This window comes from Sesamum indicum, linkage group LG8, assembly GCF_000512975.1.
Source record: "Sesamum indicum cultivar Zhongzhi No. 13 linkage group LG8, S_indicum_v1.0, whole genome shotgun sequence".
Classification (NCBI taxonomy): domain Eukaryota; kingdom Viridiplantae; phylum Streptophyta; class Magnoliopsida; order Lamiales; family Pedaliaceae; genus Sesamum; species Sesamum indicum.
Genome location: NC_026152.1, coordinates 16243032 through 16263792, shown reverse-complemented (window position 1 = coordinate 16263792; position 20761 = coordinate 16243032). Strand labels below are relative to the sequence as shown.

Here is a 20761-nt window from a genome sequence, read left to right as displayed (position 1 = left end):
TTTATGAGAAAAATCTTCAACTATATTCATTCATATCTGTATTTAGAGGGCGTTTGGACCACTCTGTAAATAAAATGTTCAGAGTTTATAAACTTTTTAAGGTAAATTAAGAAGTTGTTGATTTAATTTTAAAATCTTAATAATAACATTTTATAATTTAATAATCTCATTTTATTCAAACACTTTATGATATTATTCCTAAAATAGAAGTTAACATCTTATAAACTTTAAAAATATTTTATAAAATATAAAATTTTTTAAATTTTTTTAAATAAATTTAACCTAACACCCTCTTACTGAAAAAACGCATATTGTCATGGGTATTAGGACATTTCCAAAAAACTCGATTAACAAATGGGGGAAATTTTAATTCAATTTGGTTGGACCTAACTAATTATATGATAATCATAATATATTTATAGTGTGATTAACATATAATTTGAAAAAATTAATAAATTATATAATAAATATATTACACTTATTTTATAATTAATTTTATTTGATCAAAGTCATTTTAACAACAATTTTCATTTAGGACACAAATGGAACAGGAAAATCTAATCCGAATTTGCTTTGGTCAAACTCGAATTAATTATTTAAAAAATACAATACACTTATTATGTGATTGGTGTACAATTAAGAAAAAAAATGATTGATCACATAATAAATATAATTACTTATTCTATTATTAATTTAATTTGATTTACACTAAAATTTTCGGATATGGAACACCCCATAAAATGACCCCAACAGCCATAGGCTAAACCGAACAACTTGGCAACAGCCATAGGCTAAACCGAACAACTTGGCAAGTCAATTGTGAGTAGTGGAAAGGATCCGAACACGTCAGAGTGATTTATGGTCTCTACCATATCCACTTTGTGGTTTTCGTCATTTGAAGTGTCCGCCCCACTCATCCCCCTCCGGCGGCCACACACTGATTGCAGATACACCACCACCACCGCTACCTCCTCCCCGACTCTACTAAGAAACTAAGAATACGCACAAAAACACCCACGCAAAGCAAATCCAGAGTTCCGTTTCCCTGACATTCCCAGGAGTAATCTTCATAAGTTGCGGATGAAAAATTGAGGACTAAAAACAGCTGTAAATTGCATGAGCTCCATGAGGTGGCTGCATGAGTTTTCATCTGGAAGCAGCAGAATCAGGAGAAATAGTTGTGCCGGTAATCGGGGAAAAGTTGGGGAAGGTTTGGAGTAATAGTGTAGCACAAGAGGAGGACGGCCATGGGTGTTGTTGTCATTGCTCATGGTCAGCCTTTCGCCGTTCTCCGCAGACTCCAAGCTCATCCTACGTCGTCTTCTTGTCTTAGACTGCGTCCTTCTCACCTCTCTTCTGCACCACGATGGTTGAATCCCCATTTTGCCTCTCCCAGGTACGCCACGCTTCACTTCTACTTGTCTCTTTTTTGTTGCCTGATTTTGTAATTTGATAGTTTTGAACGATGAATTGGATGTTTCTGATGGTGATCAGGGAGATTTTCTACCCTTTTATATTGTGAAGTTATTTCCTGAGTTTTCTTTTTTACGTTTTTTAGGATGAAGTAGATTGTCTATTCATGATTAATGCAGTGAATCTATGCTGCATTGTTTTCTTTCCGGCTTAACTATAATTTGCATTCTTGCTAACTTCAGAATTGTTTCGTGCCTCTTTGTTTGGAAAAGATTATACCTTAAAAGATGATACATGAGTTTTGAGCAATATTTAATCATTAGAAAGTTAATCTGCAAAATGAATTCTAGCTGTATTACGTCAAAAATATCTTTTCTGTATGATCATGTTAATAAAATCTTTCTAACAAAGTGCTTTGAATTTTTCATTTCCGGTTGAAAATAATAAGTCTGTTTGAAGTACCTTGTTATCTTGCGACTGTTTTGTAACTGTTACATCTCAGTTTTTTCTTTCAAGAGGCGCATTTTTATTTGATGACTTAACTGCTTCTTGTTCTTAATGCTAGAGAAGTCAGATAAATTTTTGGTGCTTACTATCAAAGTTGTGAACAAAGGATGCTCGTTATCATTAATATGAAGCTGTTCTAGAGAATTGTTGCTGGGAGAGTATATGACTTAAGAAAGTATCTCAAAATATAAATTTATTTCTCAATGCTAATACTCAGTAATGTTTCCACTATGAGGCAAATTTTGGTATGACATTATTGTTCATTTGCAGGCTTGGCGCGTTTAATTTAAGGTGTTCGTTGACTAACACTGATGTCTTGAATCCTGTTGCAACCGAGGAAGTCTATAATGATGCCACATCTCTTGATTCAAATTGTTCGATTCCAGTTGTTCATCTCAAATCTGATACTCTGGAGACAGAAGGACTGAACTTACTTGTTGGGGGCACCTATGTGGACACCATTTTGACAGCATTGCCTGTAAGATTTGTTTCCGTGATGTTTCTGCTAGAATCCTTGCATCTATGAAAATTATGAATTTCTGTGTTTGATTTTTGATATCGACAATGTATTGGGGATCATCTAGGTCTTATCAGTGGAGGAGCAGAATGCGATTGCTGCAACTCCTGCTCATCCAGCTGGACTCTATGGTTAGTGTTCTCCTACACAAAATTGAAAATGACAAACTGATCAGAATGTTGATTTATGAAAGTAAATTAATTTACATAGAAAATTTTATTCTGAGGTCGAAGATGTGTGACAGCAATGTGAATTCCTAGTCTATTTTGGTCTACTGGGGATACAGTTATTCATATGCCTTCATGCGATATATCTTGAATAATTTTGTGTTACTAATAATGCAAGATTTAGAGATGCTGGTCAATTTTCTTGAGTGGCTCCTGAGGTTTCCACATATTGTTTATCTTTGACTCTTTTAATTTGACTCAGATGCCTCCATTCTCTGTCACCCTTAGTAATTTCTATTGCATAAGAACTACCACAGCAAATTGCAGTAAAGAGATTATTCTCACTATGCACTGAGCATATATCTTTGACTCCAAGTTGCCTTCCAATGATACTAGTTTTACCATATGCAGCAATATTATTTCGTAGATTTGTGTTAATTCAGTTTCTAATAATAGTCACATGTACAATTAGCTTTATATGCTAGCTGCTTGGCTGGGAATCTGGTTGAACAGCTCTGGAATTTTGCTTGGCCAGCTGCCATTACAATGATCCATCCAAGTCTTCTTCCTGTGGCTGTCATGGGCTTCTTTGCAAAGGTATCTATCCACATGGATAACAACCATTTTGAGCAAGAACCAAGCAGGTTAACTGTGGAAAAATTTGCATGTTTTAACAGCTTGCAGTAATTGTTGGTGGCCCTCCGGTAGGGAAACTTATGGATCATTTTCCTAGAGTACCCGCATATAATAGTTTGACTGTTGTCCAGGTATCTACGTTCTGCTTGGCTGAAATAAATTGAAGATGAAATGGTATCTTTTCTCCAAAAGTTTTATTCTCCAATTCTTTCTTCCAGGCAGCTGCTCAGTTATTATCTGTTGGAATGATAATTCATGCACATACTGTCCTCTCTGCACCTGGGTCTCCTGTTCTTGTCCAACCTTGGTTTGTTGTACTTGTGATAGCTTTGGCTGTTGAAAGGCTCTCTGGACTGGCTCTGGGGGTTGCGATGGAGCGTGACTGGGTTGTTTTGGTAGTCTTTTTATTTATTATATTGATTGCTTTTTCCTATCATCAATACTTTTAGAGCCCTTTAATGTTCTGTTAAGTTTTATGCTGTCTGTGTAACTTAGAATCTGTTATTCAGTTGGCAGGAACAAATAGACCAATTGCTCTTGCTCAAGCAAATGCAATACTGAGTAGAATTGATCTCTTATGCGAGGTGATTGCCAAATGTGATCTCTACATTGCCTATTTTTGCAATATTTATTGTATAAACTTTTCACTTGTTAGAGATAATTATGATATCTTTCGTTATCAAATATTGGGGCTGATAACTTTCATGATTTTGTGCAACTGCAGATTGCAGGAGCATCATTATTTGGCATTTTCTTATCCAAACATGAACCAGTAACATGCTTAAAGCTGGCAGCTAGTTTGATGATATGGTCGCTACCTGTTGTGGTACTATGACCCTGCCATTTTTCCAGGTGCTTGATTTGCAAAATTTGTAACTTTTTTCTGATTACTTTCTGCATGATGTAGGTTGTTCTTACATGGTTAACTAACAAGCTTTCTGCTGGAGTCCTGGACCGAGCCAAATGTCCACAAATTTGTGAGAGTTCCTCTGCAGTATGTATGCCAGATACCAAAAACATATGTAAGTATAACTGATGAACTTTTTGAACCAAAAAAACAATATATGTGTGTTTTGTGCGTGAATATGTATATATATATATTAATTTAATTATAACTAATCCTCATTATTTTTGATTGAGGATTTTCCTTCTTGTTGTACATTGATGCCACCTTTCTTTGACGTAGTGGCTACAAGTATAGAAGCTATCAAGCATGGGTGGTTTGAATATATTCAGCAGCCTGTTCTTCCAGCAAGTCTTGCTTATGTGTTGCTCTACTTCAATGTTGTTCTTGCTCCTGGAGGTTTGATGACTGCTTTCTTAACACAACATGGTATCATCTGGACTCTTCTTAACTTAAAGAACTAGTTTCTTAAATGACTGAGTATGTGGATTTAACACAATTTGTTCCTGCGTCCTGAATTCTTGTAGTTATGATTCTATAGTTGATGTTCAATATAGCCTTTAGTTTCTCATGTTTAAAATGGTGACGCCTTTCTCCAAAACGAATTATATTCTTCTCAGCTGAAGAAGATTTTTTCTTAAACACTCTGCGAAGTGTGATTTTGATGTGAAAATTGTGATGAATGTAAGTGATAGAAGAGATCTCAAACAAAATAAACAAACCAATTTTGTGCTTACTTGGAGGCATTTGCTGATCCTAAGAAGAAAGAATGTTACTCTGTTTGTTGTATTTGAAGCAGCAGCAGTCTTGAGTATTATGGAAATGGGATCTTAATACATATTCAGAAAATAGTGTTACTCTTACCACTGTGAAAACTAATTTCATATCGTTCTTTTATAAAATCTTAAAAGTTAAAACTGATTCCTACAAGAGTTGTGAAGGGGGACGTTGGTGAGAAGTGGGAGGGAAGTTATTAGGGGTCTGCTTGGCCCAATTCTGCAATTTTTTGGTTTTTCCAGAACAAAAATGGTGAGCAGCATTTGCCTTTATTGGAAAAAGAAAGACCTCTGTGCAATAGATTTGCAGATCAAGTTCCAAAATCTTTTCCATCTTCTAGAGAAACTTCTTCGAGATGTTTAAGGTGTTTTGAAGAATCATTCTTGATTTCTTCAATTTGTGTACATTATACCCACCAACAGCCAAGAAAAAGGGGAAAAGGAAAAAGAAATTGAGAGGTCCTTGCATTCCTCTTCATCTACTTCTCCAGTTGCTCACTGTCCATGCCCTTTTTTGACCTTGCTGTTGCGTGCCTCGTGCCATTGTCATCGCTGCTGTTTGCTTCTCTTCCTTCTGCCTCCTTATTTCCACCCTTTTTCTCCTGTTGCTCCACCCATTTTCTTATTTTCCCTTGGCTTTCTCATTCCTCCCCCAGCATTTTCACTCCCCCCAAAGCCACCTGTCTCCCACTACCATCACCAACAGCCGTCACCAGTAACCCTGCAACCAATCTCTTCTGTGGCCTATTCCATGACATCGGCCACCTCTGACGCCTCTTCAAACCAATCCATCCCTCAGCTGCAGCCAGTCTGTTGGATCCTCTCTTTCCACGTCAAACAATTTCAGATATATACTTTGAGCAGTGGTCCCCAGGGTTTTGGTGTTGTGGTGGTGTGCTCAACAACAGCATGAAAATTGAGGGGAGTGCGATGCACTCAGAGGGAGTAAAATAAAATAATATATCATAGTACAGACTGAAATAAAAGATTTTGGCTGTTGAAATGGTATTGAAATTTCATGATTCAATAGGTTCATGTACTCACATTCCTATATATTTCTTCAAAACAGAGTACAATATTACAAATATTTGCATCCAGAGACATTTTCAAGTTGCAGATGACAATCATGAAAATGTGAACCACCACAAAACCATCATTCTCAAAAGAACCTCTCGGATTCAGTTAACAAATCACGGATGGTGTAGGATTTATTGTTTGTGTCCATTTAAAGAGTGTTTTATAAATGGCCATTGAGGTGATTCAGGTGGTCATGCATTGGGTCTGATGATTATGTCCAGACTGTAACTAATTGCTAGAAAGGGTGTCACATTTTGCCTTCAGGTGGGAATTGGAAAATGGTGATTATATTGCAAGCTGGAATGTGAAACACCTTTAATTTTTGCCTCTCTTAGTAGTCTGATGTCTCATCTGGATTAGCAGAAGAAGTTGACAATTGAATGTATTCAACCTTTTGATTCATTCGTTACTTTTGTGAGACACTGAGTGGTTATGCTTTAAAATTTTATTGCCTCCTAGCAATAAACTAAGTCTTTTTATTGATGTACTTGAGACTGTTTCAGGTCTAAATCCTACAATTATTGGAGGGTTCAGTGGTCTATGTGCATTCATGGGGGTTGCAGCAACATTTGTGTCTGCAAAGATGGTTGAGCGACTTGGCATTCTGAGGGTACTAAAGATTTTTATTTGTAACTGTATTAGCTTTCTCTGTAAGTGAATTTGTATTCTTACCTCTAGTCTTAATGAATCTTATGCCAGGCTGGAGCAGCCGGCCTCGTCTTTCAGGCAACACTTCTTACCATCGCAGTTGCTGTGTATTGGAGTGGTTCGCTTTCTCAGAAAATTCCAGTTGTATTCTTCTTGTGTTTAATTGTGAGTTCCTTCTTTGTTTTTGTTTCTAAATTGTCGTCTGCATGAGACTCCGGATCAATCTAAAGGTGTCTTAAGTCTAAATCATGGCTGATGATCAACCTAAGTACAGAATTATCCATGTAACACTTTTAAACTTTGCTCATTTTTAGGATGCTCAGAAAATTAGTGTAGATTGAATTATGAAGTTTTCCTTTCATTTTATCAATTTTACCTTATCTGACAATTTTTTTGTAAGAGTCTGTAGTTTCAGGTTCATAGATTCTTATCCTTATCTGTAAGGAAAAGTTGATTTTGGTGAATATTGCTAACTTATTTCTCTGCCCAGTCTGAATTCAGCTACTTGCAGCTCTTTTCGTCCTCTATGAACCAATCTCTTCATTTGTAGTCGTGGGTGACCCAATTATCTTCTTAGTTTGTAAGATTTTATATACTGCATAGCATTTCTATTAGCTGCAAAAACAGTTGCCAAATAGACCTTGCATCAATCATCAGTAGATGCCCTTTAAACTTGTATCACTAAATAATCTTATTTTGAGCTCACATGTAATGAACCTTTTCCTGTATAGTTCTTAATTTTCTGGTAAATATTCTGTGGAAAACAACTGCTTTTGAACTTATCTCAGAAAGAGCTCTTTATCATATAAAAATTTAGACCTATAAGGAAAATATTTTCTTCTGCCAGTGTAAAATGCAGCAGAAAACTTAACGTGCTGTCAAAGTTACGTTCTAGGGATCCTTACTTAGTAACTGATTAAATTAAGTAGATGCATGTGTATGTGGTATTTACGGGATGAACCACCCATATGCAGATTATGTTTCACATTTTCTGATTCTGTGAATGGGTCTCATGTAGTCAAGTTATATGTACTTGGCTATCTATTGCTTGTGCAGATAAATAGGTTTGAGTTCACAATCTCATGCATGCATGACTATGTGATACATTTTTGAGCTTCATTTAAAACTTTCTATTTTAGCATTTTAAACAAATACATTTCCTCTTAACAGGTATTATCTAGATTGGGACACATGTCATATGATGTCGTAGGGTCACAGATTTTACAAACCGGGATCCCTGCATCTAAAGTTAATCTTATCGGGACAACAGAGATTGCGGTTGCTAGTTTGGCAGAGTCAGTGATGTTAGGGGTTGCAATAATTGCTAATGATGTTTCGCATTTCGGTCTTTTAGCAATCTTGTCACTTCTATCAGTGGTTGGGGCAGCTTGGTTATACTGTAGATGGTTGAAGAATCCTACTGATATGCAAAGGAGTCTCTTCTCTTTTGAGCCAGAGTTCTAAACAATGTAAGTGGAGAAGATCTTTCCTTTTGTACCTTGTATTTGTACTTCATTGAGTAGTATAGTTTTGATCTCCATGAAAAAGTTTTCTGTCTACTGATCCTTATATTATATGGTTCTTGTCAAATTTAAAGGAATATGTGGAACAAATTGTAAAAATTCCCTTATATGCTCTAGAGAAATTTTATATTTCCTCCAGAGAACATAGATGTGACCTCGTAGCACATATCAAAGTAGATGTTGGATATTGTTGCAAAGTTTTTCGTATTCCAAGTCAGGGAAGATGGGGCCTATTTTACTTAGAGTTCAGAAATTAAGAATACAAAGACTCGATTAGCTTAAGAATTTTGAGTAAAGTTCCAAGCTATGGGTACCTGTAGTTGGTCTGATTTGACTATCCTATTCCTGTTATGAAAATAAAATGTTTGGTTGAGAAATTTGTAGTTGATTCAAATTGATATCTGGATAATTTCTGCATTTATCATAGGAATTCAAGGTTGCATTATATGAAAACACCCAAAGATAAGTTTCCAGAGTACAGAATGCTTTTTAGTATGTTATAGGGGAAGAAAGAAATTAGGTCAAACAAAAGCAGATTTATATGTTTTTGACAGGAGGACAAGGAAACAATTGAATCCAAACCTGAACACTGGCCAAAACTTTATCTTTAGAACGATAATATCAATACCTAAGAGGTGCCTTATTACAACAGAAATTTTCATTGGGTACACAAATAAATTCCTTTGAGCATGCAGAAATTAAATTCAAACTTAGCACTCTAGTCCACATTCTTCATGCTATTTCATTGTTTTACTCATGTAGCAGCGCTGCAGCTACAAAGGTCTGAAGCAGCAAATTGATTGAAACCAGATCTCAAACTTCAGAGACTGCTACTTGGCACTCGCAAGAAGGCCAAGGTATATGTCTCCTACCGCTTTGATGCATACTCTAGGAAAACTGAAATAGCACTCAATAGAGATGAATCTCATGCTGTACATGTACAATTCCTCACATGGAAGCTTTCAAGCATTTTAACGCTTGCAATTCTCATTTTGCCCACATTTAGTCATTCAAAATGGTCTTTTCCCTTATACGAGCGAGCTGTAAATACAAATCCTGATAACGAATCCAATTGCTTCTCAGTTTACATATTCTTTCTCAATATTGTACTCTAGCTTGTTAGTAACAATAGAGACGGTTGCACTTGAAGGGGCCGCATTTGGTAGTAACTTCTCTCTGGATGAGCATTCCACATAGATCGTTATGATTTCAAACTGTAATCAAATTGGTTTAAGTCGGTTATCAATGTCAATAGACAATAATTGACAATTTCATCAGTAGAACTACTTATTTTCTTAGTTCTTTGAAGCAGTCACATTATAGATCATGCCAACTTGGAGAACCGGGTACTCGTTGCTGGGATCTATGCTAAAGTTGGCCATAGTGTCAAACTTTTGTTGCTAAGTTACAAAGATGGCATGAACAAATTATATTGGTAGTTTTTAATGTGCATATATGCATACATATGTGACAAATATGTTAGATTTTGTGTTATAAGTTTATTGGTGTGATCAAAACGCCTTCCCGTTTTGATATAAAAATATAGAGTTGAAAGAATAATGCCGTTCCAAACTTAAAAATGAAAACATAAACGTAGAAGCTGCAAATATTTGACCTATCCTTTGATCTGAATGTAACATGTCATTCTCCAGATTATGTTATTCGTCAAATTGCAATACTAAATAATTTAGTTAATTCTTATAGTTTTAAATACTATAACAAAATATTAAATTGAAATGTCACCAACATTAATTAATTAAATAAAATGCCTTTGATCTATCATCAGTTGTATATAGTCCGGAACCGAGTCGTACAACATGTACTAGAATACTATGGAGTACATTACGACTTTCCACTGTTGAATCATTATTTGTCCGAAATTCACAAGTAAAACTCGCACAAAGACATGCTGTATTTATATAACTTTTTAGATAATTGATAATTAGGGTATGATTTCAATCTCAGACAAGTTTAGTAATAAATATATTAATTATTAATATAAAATAGTTGTAATTCATCAATAGTTATTATTAATGTAGATATTAGTACTATTAAAATATATATTTTATCAAACCTAATCTTAAAGAATGAAATATATTCCATCAATTCTTTATCAAACTAAGCTTAAAATAAAGTACATTAAAATCACAAATATTAACTTAAACGAATGAAATGTATTCCATCTATACTTTACCAAACTTTTCTCTTTTGTTATTTATTTATTTATTTTTGGTTAAAATACTTTACCAAACTAAACTTAGATTAAAGTACTTTAAGATCACAAAAAATTATATTAACCAAACGACATATATTCCATCAATACTTGGATCCAACACCAAAACCCAAACTTTTCTCTTTTGTTATTTATTTATTTATTTTTGGTTAAAATACTTTACCAAACTAAACTTAGATTAAAGTACTTTAAGATCACAAAAAATTATATTAACCAAACGACATATATTCCATCAATACTTGGATCCATAAATACACCAAAACAATTCTTAAGAATTTTCAGTACAATCACATTCACTACTTAGAGTTTAAATTATAGATCCATCATACATGTTTCTTTTTTGTTTTCAAAATTTATTACATGACTATTATGAAGTTTGGTTTAATTACTGCTACATCTTCTAATATTCGACATAATTGTAAATGTTTTATTATTGTCCGGAAAACTATAAATACATTACTTGATTTTAACGTACGTTTAATAACGAGCATATCCCATTAGCCTTCATTAGGTTTTCATCCAATTTTTGTGGTGAATTGACCAAAATATTCTTATGAATTATTAGTTATATTTTTATATGATTTTCTAAAATATTTGTATGAACTAATATACTTAATCCATTATTTATTTTACCCATACTCGATTCTTTCTATAATTTTTTCAAATATTCTTTTTCTTTTTAGAATAGTGAGGGTAAAGTAGATTAGTTCACGTTCGTCTAGAGGTTACATAATTATATTTCATTTGAAGGGGTTATTTGTAATTTTTAAAATAATAAAAAATATTCATAATTATGTTAAAATTCAAAAGAGGTAACTATAATTTACCTTAAATATTTTAGATTATTCCGGAGCTACATGATTTGTTCTACTTTTAAGTTTTTTTTTTCTTTTTTGGCATATATATAGCGATAGAAAGATATAAATATAAGTGTGCATTCTTTAAAATTTTAATATGTTTAATTTCGCATTTTGTATTAGTATAACATAAATAAAAATAAATTAAATAACACTAAATTATATATCTCATATGTAAAAATATAAGCAAACATTTTTTACTATCTCTCACACATTTTCACACAGTAAAAAAAATAAAAAATAAAAACAAAGTTCGGACATACCAAGAATTGGTCAAGTACAGCGACCAATGTAGATCCGAACAGGGCCAGATGTACTAACATTTGTTGCTGTTATACCTTCCAACAAGTCAACCGTCGTCCTTCCCACTCTTGGGCGCCGCGGCTCCTTTGAAATCTCCATCTTCGAGCTCCCAATGTCGCTCCAACTACTCCTTCACCTCTGTCTCGTTTGCCTTGCAGTCTTGGGCTGCGCGCAGTTCGCGGCGTCTCATCAAGAGTCCGGCGACTGGCACTGTGATGCCGACGATGAGGCCCGAATCTCGGCCCAGTTCAGGCCCGGAATCGTTACTCTAGATGGCCACGCCGATGACTGGGCCGAAGTCGACGGGTTCGAGTTTCCCTTGCGCCCAGCTCTCGACCCAGATGAAGATAAAGAGTATAAAGCTGGAAAGATGACAGTTAAGGTACCGCCATCTCTTTATTGATGCTTCAAAGTTGTTGGGTTGTGGTAGTTGCTGTGTTTTATTACATTATTCGAACTTGGCACTTCTTGATTTAGTACATTGGATGAGAATAATGCTATACATAACAGTGGCTTAATCGATTTGTCCCTTTTCTCTTGTAATTGTGATGAGAAATTTAGTTGTAATTAAGATAATGTGTAATATACTGTACTAGCTTCAATCCTAATCGTTAATTCAATGTCTATTGCATCAACTTTGATTAGATGGGGATAAATAATTACCACAGTGAACAGAAGCACAGCGAAGATCGAACTGAGATATCTTTGGTTGCTGACAGGGTGATATTTTGTAAAAGCAACAAACATCGCGCTAGGTAGGAAAATTAAGTAGTACAACGATTCAGTTTAATAGATTTTTACATGTATGCACTTATTTTAAGTTGATGGGCGGACTCAAAATTTGGACAGCTTGAATGGAGGAGATGTTGAATAGCCTTTACAATTCAAGATTTACTCGAGCTACAAATTCAAGGTTGAGCTAAAACTATGGGATGTTCAATTAAGAGTTTAACGCACTTGTAGATTTCACAGATGAAAGTAGACATAACCCGTATTCCAAATAATATCATTTTCTTTATTTTCTTGGAGTTATATTGGCTGATAGAAATAGTAAATGCTTCTCTATGCTCAAAGTTTTGTATGTCTAAATGTGAAATTATGAATTCTTGAAGATGTGTTGTGGAATGGATGTTTGTTTTGAGTGTGATTTTGATATTTTCATAATGGTCCATACTCCATAGGCTTTGCATGACGGAACCGATGTCTTCTTCATGTTGCAAGTTGATGGAGATTATGTATACTCCAAAGGGTGAGTCTTCTTTGAGAATGGAATTCTGAGGTTCAAATACTTTCTTGGGATAATTACATTTACACCCCCCTTAATCTATGGTCTATTTACATAAATCACCCTTATCTTTTAGATAATTACACATACACCCAATATCATCATGACTTACACAAACCACCCTTTAATTTTTTGAAAAATTGCATCCCCGCCAAAGAGTTAGCATCGTTACACAAACTATCCCTATTTTTTGGCTGTTAGGGATAGTTTCTGTAATTATACAAAAGATAAAGGTAGTTTGTGTAAATAGACCATAGGTCAGAAGGTCTAAATGTAACTATCCCTTCTTTCTTTACATATCCTGTCGTTTTGTACTTGTAATTCATTCCTTCATTTGAGGATGGTTTCGAGACAACTCCAGTGATTTGGATTTGTTTTTATCACCACAGGGTAGCTGTAGTTTTTCCTATTCCATTAGTACATGTTCAAATTATAGTGCTTATAGTCAGGTGGAATACCTTACATAATATGCAGCATCATGGTTTATGTCATCCTTGACCGTTCAACAGAAATGTTAGATTGCTTTCTTTGGTGGATGTCTACACCACTGCAATTTAATAAATGTTTGGACAAGAAGGTTAAGATTAAAAGTGTATATACACCATGCTGATGACAAGTGGCATTGCATACTTTTAGTCCTTATTTTATAGCACATAACTTTGGTATTGGACTTGGAATGTTTCTAATTAAACAGATATTGCAACTGTACTCCGTTTACATGCTGCCAGCCACATTCTGAACTGTATCAGTTTTTAACCTTATTTATCAGCATTCTTTTTTGTGATTTTCTAAATGTGTTCGTTTACTGTCATTACCCTTGTTTCCCTTGTCGCAAGTTGGGGATCAGAATTGAACACAACTTGAGATGAGAGTGTCCTTTACTACTAGAACCTTGCCATTCAAGCAAATTTTTTGGAATACTCGGAAAAAGTAAATGAAGTTTAGATGGTTCTGAAACTTTGTGTTATTTCTCGAAGACATTGCGTGTATGATTTATTAGAGGCAATTACTATTTCTTATTTGTTGAGCTGGTGATTATGAATATTCCCGTATGTGATAGTGATCAGTTGAAAATGGTTTTACTCCGGGAAAGTAAATAGCTTAATTTCATTGCTCTTTTCTTGATGTTGGCTTTCAAATCATGCAGAGATGACCGTAAATGCCCATCCGTAGCTTTGATGTTTCAAGTTGGTGAGAGTGCAACATACCACGATGTACGTTGCTTAGTATCTTAACTTACGCTTAATTGTGATTTTAGCATTTTTCTTTTCTAATTATGAACTTCTTTTCCCAAAATTTTTGTTAATCTTTGATAAACAAGATGGGCGGATGTAAGGAATCACCCGATACATGCAACAGCACAAGTTGCCGTGGCTTTGAAGTCGACATCATGCACTTCTCGATTGGGAATTCTATTCCAGGAAGATTGTACGGTGGGAATTCAATAAGTGGAGAGGGTAAAGGTGACGGGTAAGTGTAATTAGGATTTTTTCCTTTTAATCAGTTGCGCATAGTCCTCGAGATCACTTATTATCGTAATTTTGATTTTTTTGTAACAGAATTGTCTTGGTCGACATGTATTCTTGGAATCCACACTGCAGGAATATTGATGGTAGTGGCACTTCAGGTACTTTGATATGTTTCACATTTTATAATGGCCGATGCTTCAATTAATTTATTGTCACTACAAACAACGAGAAGATTAGCTACAAAATATTAGAATTATTAAAATTGTCACTAATTATATGTTAGGTGAGAAGAATTTTTATTTTCTCACTTTAATGATTTCCTCAATTTTAATAGTGACAATATTTGCCTAAAGTTGTCATTGACAAAAAATTATGCATAGATTTATTATTGTACGCAATTAACGACACATATATGATGATAATGCATCAACAAATTCAATTGTCACTAAATATATTGTCATTGTAGATGCGTCGTGCTAATTGTTTGTAGTAAAACTTTATGCACAATTCTTGTCACTATTGTTATTATAGATGCGTTGTGCTAATGATCATGCTTTTCTAATATATGGTTAATATTTTCTTACTTTATAGAAAGTTTGCTAGACATATGCATAATAAGATTATAAAGAGCAAATGGAGTTTGAAACTTTGTAAGGAAGCAGAAATATATAATCGAAATAATTTTTAATTGCTAGTAGGTGAAGATGGTAAAATCAGAAAAAGGTAAAAAAGATATGCGGTGAGCATGGATCGAACACGCGGCCTTCAGATCTTCAGTCTGACGCTCTCCCAACTGAGCTATCCCCGCTTGATGATAATTAGAATAGAGAACCTTAGGAGAACAGTGGCTAGGCCTTAGTCACGTGTCTCCATTTAGATGATTATTATTTATAAAATCACGCCATGATACTAATGGACAAGTTTAGATTTATACTATTTTTTTTTTTTTCATATATAGGAGATGTAATACGGTGAATCTCATAATATTGAAACCAAAACTACAGAAGGCTCAACTTTGGGGACGGAAAATGCAATTTTTCCAACGAAGAAAGAAGGACTTCACATGGAAATGAATTAGCATTTTGAACATTTTTAGGCCTTTAATTCCAACTACCTCTTCAGTAAGTAATATATTTTAAAAATAAAATAAATGTAAATCAATCACGCACAATGCTCGTGCACCTTACTAGTAATAATGGAAATTTTCTAATTTTATTCACTTGACAGGAAATGATTCTACTGCACTGAATAACTGGAAAGGTGCGTGGTGGCACAGCAGTTTTTCTTTCCATTCAGGCAAGTATTTCTCATCCAGATGTGCAATGGATAACTTACGTACAGTCAGTCGTGTAATAGTTCCAAGAAAATGAGTTTGTTGTTGAGGTTTCCAGATGTGCTGATTGGGCACAGGCATGCTTGAATTATTTGGCTATAGTTATTTATGTGGAATGCATCACGCTAATTTCCCTTTCATTTCCTATTTTTTGCAAGCTTTGGAAAAGATGGTTTTGAACATTATGATATAATGCAAAATCTTATATTGAGTTTGAAGAAATTCCTGTTGTGTTGATATCTATTAGTCAAAAGTTTACCCAATGATTCTTTTGTAATGGACTTTCCTCTAGACACTTAACTCATTTAAGTGATACGACTCACAGGATTTATTGAGGATGATAGTCCTTACGGATCATCTGGTCAGCAAGGCACATATTACTTTGAATTCTCTCGGCCTCTAAGAACGATGGATCGTCTTCAACAGGTTGTCTCATCTTCTCAGTTAGTCTTTACTTCACTACAAAAAAAACAAAATAATATTATCATATATAGATTCGTAATGCCTTAATTTCAAATTTAATGTAATAGAATGGTGGCCCTAGGGATGAAATGCATTGTAAATCACTCAGTTTAAAAATACTGAGGTATCTGTTGTTTGTGTGATTGCAGGATGCACAGTTCGCCATTGGCCAGTCAAGCAAATTCTCGGCTGCATTCTGGTACCCGACTGACGGAAATCCATGGCAGGGTTCAGCCCACTACACAGTGAGCTGTGACTGGGTACCGATGGACGTCACTCCTGGCTTCTCTACACAAGGCAAAGTAGCATCAAGCTCTTGGGATGCTGCCACTGGCTTTGCCCTCCTCTTATCATTCGTCGCCTTCTGCGTGTCTATCTTTGTCGCCCGCTTGGTTTCTAAAAGTAAAGCGGTACCTTTTACCCCAATCGATCGGCTCTAACTGTTCCCCTTGATTTCTCAACTGTTTTCCCGTTCTCTTTTTTATCTCTCTCTTCATCACAAGCATAGACGCAACACATTCTTACTGCACTCGTCTTTCATCCTTTAAATTTATTTGTTGGAAGGAAAATGTTGAGCTACTTTTCTTCACATCAAATTGTTTTCACAGATTGTAAATACCTCAAATAATTTATAGAGAATTTTGTTCTTTCATTTCGTTTCTCCTCTCTTTAATGTTTGCTAGCGCAACAATGATCGATGATGTTATAGTCTTCAGACTGCACCTCCTTAACTCTGCTAACAGTTTGTAAGTAGAGTGTCTTTACTAAAGTAGCTCAACACACTCGACCCGAACGTTGTTGGTTTTATTAGTATAGAATGTTAATTACCTATTCTTTCAGCAAGTTTACCAGAATTTAGAATATGTCAAACCACAAGAATAGTAAGAGAAGTGCTAGAGATGTCGAAATAACGTGAAATTTTTGTTCGAACCCAACTTGTCTAAATTTAAATTAATCACATAATAAGTGTAATGTGATTGATTTATAGTTGCCTACTTTGTAATTGGATTGATTCGACCAGAACAAGTTCGAACAAAATTTTTTCGTAGAATAACATGAAACATGCTAAATTGAAAGTTGAGAAAGAAGATGAAATTGATGATCGTAAAGGACAATTTCTTTAACCATCATTATTTTAAATTGGACCCTGCATTGAACTGAAAATTTACAATCATCACTTACTGATCATAACTAATAATAATATATGAAAATATACGTTGCAATAGTATAAAATAAAAAGTGTAAGTATAAAAAGCTTAGAATTAAAAATATCCCAAAATTCGACAGAAAAATCCATTCTTTTAACTTCAGAACAAAGACAAAAGACTGCATAGTAATGAACTATTTAAAGCTAAAGTTAAATCATAATTACATTTTATTGTTACATTCACACCCTCTCTCTCCTAACATATTTGCTATAATTACAAACAGATCCTCCATTAAATAAAAAATTACATTTAGTCCTACTAAGATTTACTTAGTCTTACATGTAACTCCATCATATAAGATCTTGACGAATTTTAATGTGATAGTTTAAAATTAATCCTCATAACTTTTTGATTGAAACGAACTTGGCAGTGGCTATGGATCTCCATCAAATATTCCCATCCATCAGAGATTATTTTGCACATAATTTATTTTTTTGATAACGGGACTATGAATTTATATATACAACAATTCATTTGGCCGTTATGTTATTTAGTTTTTTAAATTTTTATTTATAAACAGCCTTTGCAATAATTATTTTTAACAACTCTTATTTGATAAACGCTAAGAAAATAATATCTTTTACAAAAGTATTCATCAAAATTTTAGGGTACAACATAATCTATTTATTTATTTTCTGTTTACAAAGACCTTGTGATGTTTTAATTCGGCTCAGCTAAAGTTTTAAAATATACACATAACAATATGAAATAATACAGATCAGTGCGACGCACACACTTCCTGCTAGTACTATTAAAAATAAGTAAAAAATTCAATGTATATTTATATTTTCATCTATGTAATAATTAATGAATAAAGTTATAATTATAGGTATAGCAAAAATTTTAAAAAATTCTCATATTTTTATTTTATAATAGTGGAGGTACCAAATATCTTTAGGATTCAATATTAATTGATTAATTACAATCCCACCACGCATGATGTAATTTTAATGATCAAAACTGCTTCCTCCTACTCCATTAATCCCATATATCTAAACAAGTATTACATAAATTCATTCTATTTTTCATGAATTGGATAATCAAACAAGCTATGCGCTTGTTATGCACTGAAAGATGGAAGCCAGTTTTTCATGCAAGTCAAGGAAAACAAGCATGCACATCATGCAGTTGAGTTTGCTAAGATATACTCAAGCAGCAGCACCTACTACTAGCTAGCCAGCCGGCGTTCGCAGAAAAATGGAATGCTTACAACGGGTTATGCGTTCAAGTGCCAACCCCTCCGGTTCCTCCCCCTGCATCAAAGTAGACGGATCCTGCGTTAGCACCGCCACTTACACCCTCCATAAGAGCGAATCTCATATCTTCAGATGGTCGCCAGTGTCGTTTCCTCTGGTTAATGAACCAGTTGTTGATCTGCTTCTGGTCTAATCCAGTTTTTTCTGACAGCCAATTTTTCTCTTCTTCCTGCATCGTATTGCAAAGCCAAACATATATAGCTCAGAAATTATAGAAGCTTCAGAAGTTTCTCCGGCAGGCCCGCTGTTTTATTTTGTTGAAGCATGCGTGATGGTTCTTGGCAATGGCTAATAATTTGACCACATTTGTTGAAACAACAACTAATGACCGTCACAAAATTGTGATTTAATTATTATTTGTCATGATTTTTTTTCTTTTGACTATAATAATTAGTCATGTAAAAAAATTGAATTTCTCTTAGCAACATGAGGCGTCTTTAACTACTAGACTATGCTATGTAAGAAACAACACGAATTTCCGGTACTTCTGTAGGCTGTTTTAAGAATCGAGTCCATGCTTCAGGATACAAACCAACGAACTGCGGAGACGTTCCAAGTTCATTTTTGGTCCTTGAAAATCTGCACAATTTAGTGCATTTCTGAAGTAGATAATGCATAAACTTGGAGAAAGAGTCGAAAGTTTACCGTGGGATATGGCCACCTGTAGTGTGTGTTCCACCATTCCAGCAAGGCAGTTCTTGCATCCTTGGGTAGCTTACCCTTTTTCCTTTTCTGCAAGAACTCCTTTCTCAGACTGCTGAGGTAGCCACTGTATTTGCGCATAAGCATTTCTTTTAGCTCGTGATCACCTTGACGGTTACCTGTAGATTCTTGGCTTCCAAGTGCTTCTAGTTCTCCACAACTCGGATCCTCATCGGAAGGACCACCACCGTCATCTAATGGAAAAATCAAAATAGATTCCTAACTCAATTTTTCGAGCATATATATGTAGTTCATCAACAAACTATGAAAGCATAGTAGACTCGACAATTTCTTTGGTTTACATATACATTTATGTTTTCCCATTACATAGTAATTAATCTTGTGAGGATCTGCATCAGCATAAAATTTAAGGTCTCAATAACTGAAATCCTTCGGACATAAATCATAGATCACACAAAAAATTGAAAGACCGCAAGTTAATTTCTTAATGTTGTCCTCCAACATAGTTTTGACATCAAGCAATTAGCAAGATTTAATGATCATCTGCAGGGAGAACCCTGTGGACTCAGAAATTAATAGGATATATCCTCTTCCATACAACATATTTTTCCTAGATAATCAAACATCAACAAATTATATTACATGCCATGACTTTTGCAAAATAGTGTAAATAGTAATATAACATATAAGAAATATTTTCAAAAAGATAACATTGCAGCCTCCGACAAGCCTATTAAAAAATATCAATGCAACAACAACGCCTTAAATTCATTGTATTATCGAATATATTCCGTTGACAACTTCTTTACCATCACATTTGAGATTAAGGAATCTGAATATTCATAAATCGTAATTCATAGCATATGGTTGTTGGAAACTATAAATTCTAAAAGAAGAATTTGAACATCATTGTCTAGATTACCTTAGGCGTGGCTAGAAAAAAAAAAATCCAATATTGTAATTTTAAATGGAGTTCTGGGTAAAAAAATGAAAGTTGGTTCTCTGATATGGACTAAGACAGAACTTATGCTTTATATGGAAATTTTTGAGAAATTGGGCTAAATTATCAAACCAGTTCAAAGAAAGACGTCCTTTTGTATTGCCATTTAGGGATCAAGAATCATTGAAAAGTGTTCGAGTTATAAAAGAAAAAAGTCAAAATTACTGCTATATAATTTGTTCATGAAACATAGAAAAGGGACAGTGAAACTGTTGTTAGAACATCTCAAACCAAGTGGGAAAATTAATGGATTTCTTTTTTCACTTCCATTACATGGATTTTATTTACAAATTCAGACATACTCAAATGATTTCATGCTACCTCTCACAAATCCTATTAATAATTATTGAAAATAAAGTCAGTTAATTTCTTCAACTTGTTTAGCTTCTTTATTATTTTGTACAATGAAGTATATATCGTTTAATATTCTACTGGAAATCTTCAAGATAAAAAATGGAAATTAAAGGAAGTAGTGCTGTGAAATGTTGAGAAAAATGAAAAAGTATGGGAAATCTAGAAAGCAC

The 20761-nt window shown here is 34.3% G+C and overlaps 3 protein-coding genes and 1 non-coding gene across 5 annotated transcripts in view; 2 read left to right on the top strand and 2 right to left on the bottom strand.

Annotated features, from left to right (window-relative positions):
* LOC105168959 (solute carrier family 40 member 3, chloroplastic) lies at positions 788-9337 on the top strand. 2 transcript variants are annotated; one of them, XM_011089193.2, is made up of 14 exons: positions 788-1396; positions 2191-2398; positions 2505-2568; positions 3077-3201; positions 3282-3371; positions 3459-3635; positions 3750-3824; positions 3965-4066; positions 4148-4262; positions 4427-4573; positions 6501-6607; positions 6697-6810; positions 7816-8114; positions 8934-9337. In XM_011089193.2, the coding sequence occupies exons 1-13, from the start codon at positions 1248-1250 to the stop codon at positions 8107-8109; spliced, it is 1767 nt and encodes a 588-aa protein (XP_011087495.1). In that variant the 5' UTR covers positions 788-1247; the 3' UTR covers positions 8110-8114; positions 8934-9337. The 2 variants fall into 2 exon arrangements, with proteins under 2 accessions (XP_011087495.1, XP_011087494.1); XM_011089192.2 differs by having other exon boundaries at positions 8931-9337.
* LOC105168960 lies at positions 11552-16762 on the top strand. Its single transcript, XM_011089194.2, has 8 exons — positions 11552-11943; positions 12743-12810; positions 13994-14060; positions 14168-14316; positions 14406-14473; positions 15543-15611; positions 15974-16074; positions 16260-16762. Exons 1-8 carry the CDS (start codon positions 11674-11676, stop codon positions 16548-16550), a joined length of 1083 nt encoding a protein of 360 aa, XP_011087496.1. The 5' UTR covers positions 11552-11673; the 3' UTR covers positions 16551-16762.
* TRNAF-GAA lies at positions 15051-15123 on the bottom strand. Its single transcript has one exon. It is a non-coding gene; the product is annotated as a tRNA-Phe (tRNA).
* The window catches only part of LOC105168958 (homeobox protein knotted-1-like 1), a 4053-nt gene continuing 1613 nt past the window's right edge, over positions 18322-20761 (bottom strand). Inside the window, exons 4-5 of the mRNA XM_011089191.2 lie at positions 19220-19470; positions 18322-18743 (exon numbers count right to left, since the gene is read on the bottom strand). Of these exons, the coding sequence (XP_011087493.1) occupies positions 18543-18743; positions 19220-19470 (452 nt within the window). The 3' untranslated portion in view covers positions 18322-18542. The remainder of the gene's footprint in view (positions 18744-19219; positions 19471-20761) is intronic.

What these genes read in the sequence shown, in the direction of transcription:
- LOC105168960 (XM_011089194.2), top strand. Translation starts at nt 11,674, where the DNA reads ATGTCGCTCCAACTACTCCTTCACCTCTGTCTCGTTTGCCTTGCAGTC. An exon ending in CAGTTTTTCTTTCCATTCAG is followed by an intron (nt 15,612 to 15,973) that starts GCAAGTATTTCT and finishes TACGACTCACAG; the next exon opens with GATTTATTGAGGATGATAGT. An exon ending in CGATGGATCGTCTTCAACAG is followed by an intron (nt 16,075 to 16,259) that starts GTTGTCTCATCT and finishes GTGTGATTGCAG; the next exon opens with GATGCACAGTTCGCCATTGG.
- LOC105168959 (XM_011089193.2), top strand. Translation starts at nt 1,248, where the DNA reads ATGGGTGTTGTTGTCATTGCTCATGGTCAGCCTTTCGCCGTTCTCCGC. An exon ending in CCCCATTTTGCCTCTCCCAG is followed by an intron (nt 1,397 to 2,190) that starts GTACGCCACGCT and finishes GTTCATTTGCAG; the next exon opens with GCTTGGCGCGTTTAATTTAA. An exon ending in ATAGTTTGACTGTTGTCCAG is followed by an intron (nt 3,372 to 3,458) that starts GTATCTACGTTC and finishes TCTTTCTTCCAG; the next exon opens with GCAGCTGCTCAGTTATTATC.